Below are 3,407 nucleotides of genomic sequence, written 5' to 3' on the forward strand. Positions count from 1 at the left end.
TTCAGCACTGTCCTTCACTTCAGTGGGTCTGTTGTCAGGGCGGTCCGTATATTCCCCTGCTCGATGAATCCTCTAGATAGTCTGCGTCAATGGCATGATGAGGGAGAAGTCCCGGAAAATGCAGTAGCTCTTTCTTGGGCGGTAAGCTGAGGTGTTGTTGCTGTGGGCACGTCGAATGTATCGACGTTGTGGTCAGACTTTACTAGGAAAGATGAAGTCCCGCAAGGGACGGGTGAAGGTTGAAGCCAAGGTTATAGGCGAGGACGATAGAAACGCCTGGTGGATCATGTCTGCTAATGAGTTTGAGCCGGGGACGGTATCGTTCTGTTGCATGGAGGAGGAGTATAGGAGCTACTATATACGGCATAATAACGACAAGATAGATGTAGGAAGGGGATGAGCAGCAGTACTGGGGTGTAGTGTTTATCAGGCTTGTATAGAGGAGGTGGGTAGTGGTGGCTTCAAGCAAGCGGCGTCTTTCAACCTATTGCTGCGGTCTGGTAGGGTGCAGGGATCGAACCTGCGTCCTCTTGATATGCTTTGTCTCAGACTGCGATCCGAGGGTGAATCGAAATGGCAGCAGCGTACTGAATCTATCGGTTGACCGTAGCATACTTGAAGACAGTCAGGGGTAGTGGGATTGATCTTAACCGCTTTGACGGTCTCCCTCAGTCCCGACAAGACCGTGGAGTCGCCGTCAGGATCGACAGTAGAGGCTGAGCAAGTGAGGAAGTGGCCTGTGCCTTATGCGGGGTACTGATAGTGTTGTAGGAATCTTCTATCGGTGGCCTGTTGGAGTCGGGAATAGTCGATGATAGGTGCTCCCGTGCTTTGACGCTGCTCTCTGGTGGGCTCATTGTAGTCTGTTCAGTCCGCTCCGCAGTCGGGTAGGCGAGATAGAGGAGGAGGAGGACGGTGGTGGTGGTCGGGATGATGATACTGATGTGGTAGGAAGCTCGTGGTTGGATAGGCTCAGTGGTCCTCCTGTTCAGTCCACACGCTCTCAGAAACGGACCCGAGATGTGCGGTCTGTTCCTAAGAAGACTCGGGGAAAGGTTGGTAACGGCGAGGAGTCAACACCGGAGGCTAAGCCGAGGTGATTGTGAGGACGGCTTAGGGAGATGGTGACAACAGCGAGTGTTTGGGTGCATTGTGTGATTTCTCAGTGACCCAAAGAGGAAGAGGCATGACTCGTTATCGGCGGCGATGGCGGAGTTGGTGGTATCGGGTAAGGTCGATAGGAGAGGAGGAGGAGGAGCAGACAGGGGGGACGGCAACCGTCTATCGACTGACAGTGTGTTTGGGCATGAAGGGCGGCCCCTGGTGGGTATAGAGGAGCAGTCGGGGTGTTGGGGAATGGGGTCTTCAGGCCCGACCTAGTGAAGCGCGTGATAGCGTCTTCGACCTGACCATCGATCACGATGAGGCCCCCGACGTGTCTCGTATCGATCCTGCACCAACCTCGGCTGTCTTCGAGGTGAGGTTGTTACTGGTGTCCCTTGGCTTTGAGGCCGTTCGCTCGACTGGCACGCGTTCTTCCAGGAGCTCGAGGAAGTCCGTCGAGCCTTGAGTATTGCCCTGGACAGAGACTTGGAGAGCCAAGAGGAGATCAAGCTGTTGCGTAAACAGTTGGAATCAGCGCGGAAATCCAGCAAAGAGTCTCGGGTGAGATCGCCTCTGTCGGGGGGCCTGGGGTTATTCGCTTAGTGAACGTTCTGTAGGAGCTGAAGCAACTACGGAAGGAGTTCGAGAAAGCTAAGCAAGGATTCGAGCGGTCGGAGGCTGAAGCTCGAGAGAAGATCAGGACCCTTAAACAGGAGTTAGTTCTCGAGTTGGAGGCTAAGGATGAGGCACTGGTGAGGAACCGTTTGTATGCCTTCCATGTGATACTATCGTTTCTGTGTTGGAGCCTGGGAGTCTTCTAGACCTCTGTCTGTCGTTGTAGAATCGAACTGAAGCCCTGGAGGAGAAGTTGGAGGAGAAGCAAGCGAGTGAGGAGGAAGCGACGTGCACTATCAAGTCGCTTAAGAAGGAGCTGAAGCAGAAGACTGAAAGGCTGAGGGCACTGCAGCAGAAGCCGGACGATGTGGTGGGGATATGGGAGAGCATGAGCAGCGTGAGGTCCTTACAGGCAACGATTGGTGATGACGAGAGGGTCGCTGAGCTAGAGCAGGAGTTGGAGGAAGCACAGAGGCTTCAGGCGGAGAGCCAGGATGTTATCAAAGCTCTGAGGACGGAGCTGGAGGATGGAGAGGATAGGATGAAGAAGCTTCGGGAAGAGCTGGAGGAGGCGAAGGTAGGAGCGTCGGTCGTTGTGTGTATTGGTAGGAGCGGCTGGTGTTCTAGGAGGCAGCGGCGGAGGGTACCGAGGCTCTACGGGACGAGCTGGAGGCTGCTGAAGAGGCGCGGAACGCCAGTCAGGCCGCCGTGGTGGCGCTCGAGGCGGAGTTGGCGGAGGTGAAGGCGAAAGTGATAGAGCTTCAGGAGGAACAGGTGGGGGGGGGAAGGGTGGTTGTGAGTGTGGAGAGCTGCTTCTATGTAGGAGGCTGCTGATGCGAGGTGGCAGGAGGTACAGAGTGAGAAGCAGGCTAGGGAGGGCGAGATCAACGAGCTGAAGAGAACCCTCGACTCGCTGGAGGTTGGTCTACTACTCGTTCGTCGAGTTATGTTGCCTTTGCTCATCAGAGGTTGCCCTTGGAATTAGAGACAACGAAAACTCAGCGTAACAAGGCGGAGATAGCGGTGAGTGCTTCTCCTAGTTGTTGGGGTTAGTGGGATAATCGTCACAGATGTTCGGGCTAGAGGCGGAGATTGAGGCATTGAAGGAGCGGTTGGAGGCGAAGGAAAGGGAGATGAAGACGATGATGGCGGAGAGCGTGAATGGTAAAGAGAAAGGTACTAGCTTGAGAGGAAGTGGGTAGAGAGGTAGAGGATCAGGTAACGTAGGGAAGTCTCCCCTGGCCGCTGTTGGTACAGAGAAGCCAGCTGTTAGTAGTAACAGAAGGGAGTCAAGAGAAGCCCGTAGTCGGTTGAGTCTTGAAATGGACGAGGCGGTGGCGGGTCTGCTGGTGAGTTAAGAGGTGTAGGAGGGCTTCCCATCGCTCAATCTGAGCACACAAGATGTCCGAGCGGGAGTACTCGGATCGTCGGGCATTTGCGCAGCTCAGTGTGGTCGTATGGGTTCTCCCTCGAGCTTAGCCTGCCTTTTTGTGTAGGGCTTTGGTGGTGGCTTGGCGGCTGTACCAGAGGGGTGTCCTATCGCGGGTGACCAGAGTGTGGACAAGTACAAGCAGATCATTGTAGAGCTGCAGGAGAAGGTAGGTTGCTCATCGTTGCTGAACATATCACGGGGGTTGATCGGAGGAGACGACTGTATGAGGCGTGTTCGGGTGCTGCCATAACGGCAT

At 54.9% G+C, this 3,407-nt stretch overlaps 1 protein-coding gene across 1 annotated transcript; it reads left to right on the forward strand.

The window, feature by feature from the left end:
* Positions 1 to 211: 211 nt before the first annotated feature.
* Pmar_PMAR013432 (DNA double-strand break repair rad50 ATPase, putative) lies at positions 212 to 3,401 on the forward strand (the record flags this gene model as incomplete). The annotated part of the gene is made up of 18 exons (XM_002773580.1): positions 212 to 385; positions 431 to 500; positions 550 to 631; positions 673 to 753; positions 872 to 947; positions 993 to 1,096; positions 1,167 to 1,323; positions 1,370 to 1,477; positions 1,543 to 1,665; positions 1,722 to 1,856; positions 1,946 to 2,089; positions 2,132 to 2,296; positions 2,347 to 2,493; positions 2,543 to 2,638; positions 2,686 to 2,742; positions 2,790 to 2,895; positions 2,938 to 3,068; positions 3,216 to 3,401. The coding sequence occupies 18 exons, from the start codon at positions 212 to 214 to the stop codon at positions 3,399 to 3,401; spliced, it is 2,142 nt and encodes a 713-aa protein (XP_002773626.1).
* Positions 3,402 to 3,407: the final 6 nt, after the last annotated feature.

The sequence above is a fragment of the Perkinsus marinus genome (genome assembly GCF_000006405.1).
Source record: "Perkinsus marinus ATCC 50983 genomic scaffold scf_1104296958732, whole genome shotgun sequence".
In the NCBI taxonomy this organism is placed as follows: domain Eukaryota; phylum Perkinsozoa; order Perkinsida; family Perkinsidae; genus Perkinsus; species Perkinsus marinus.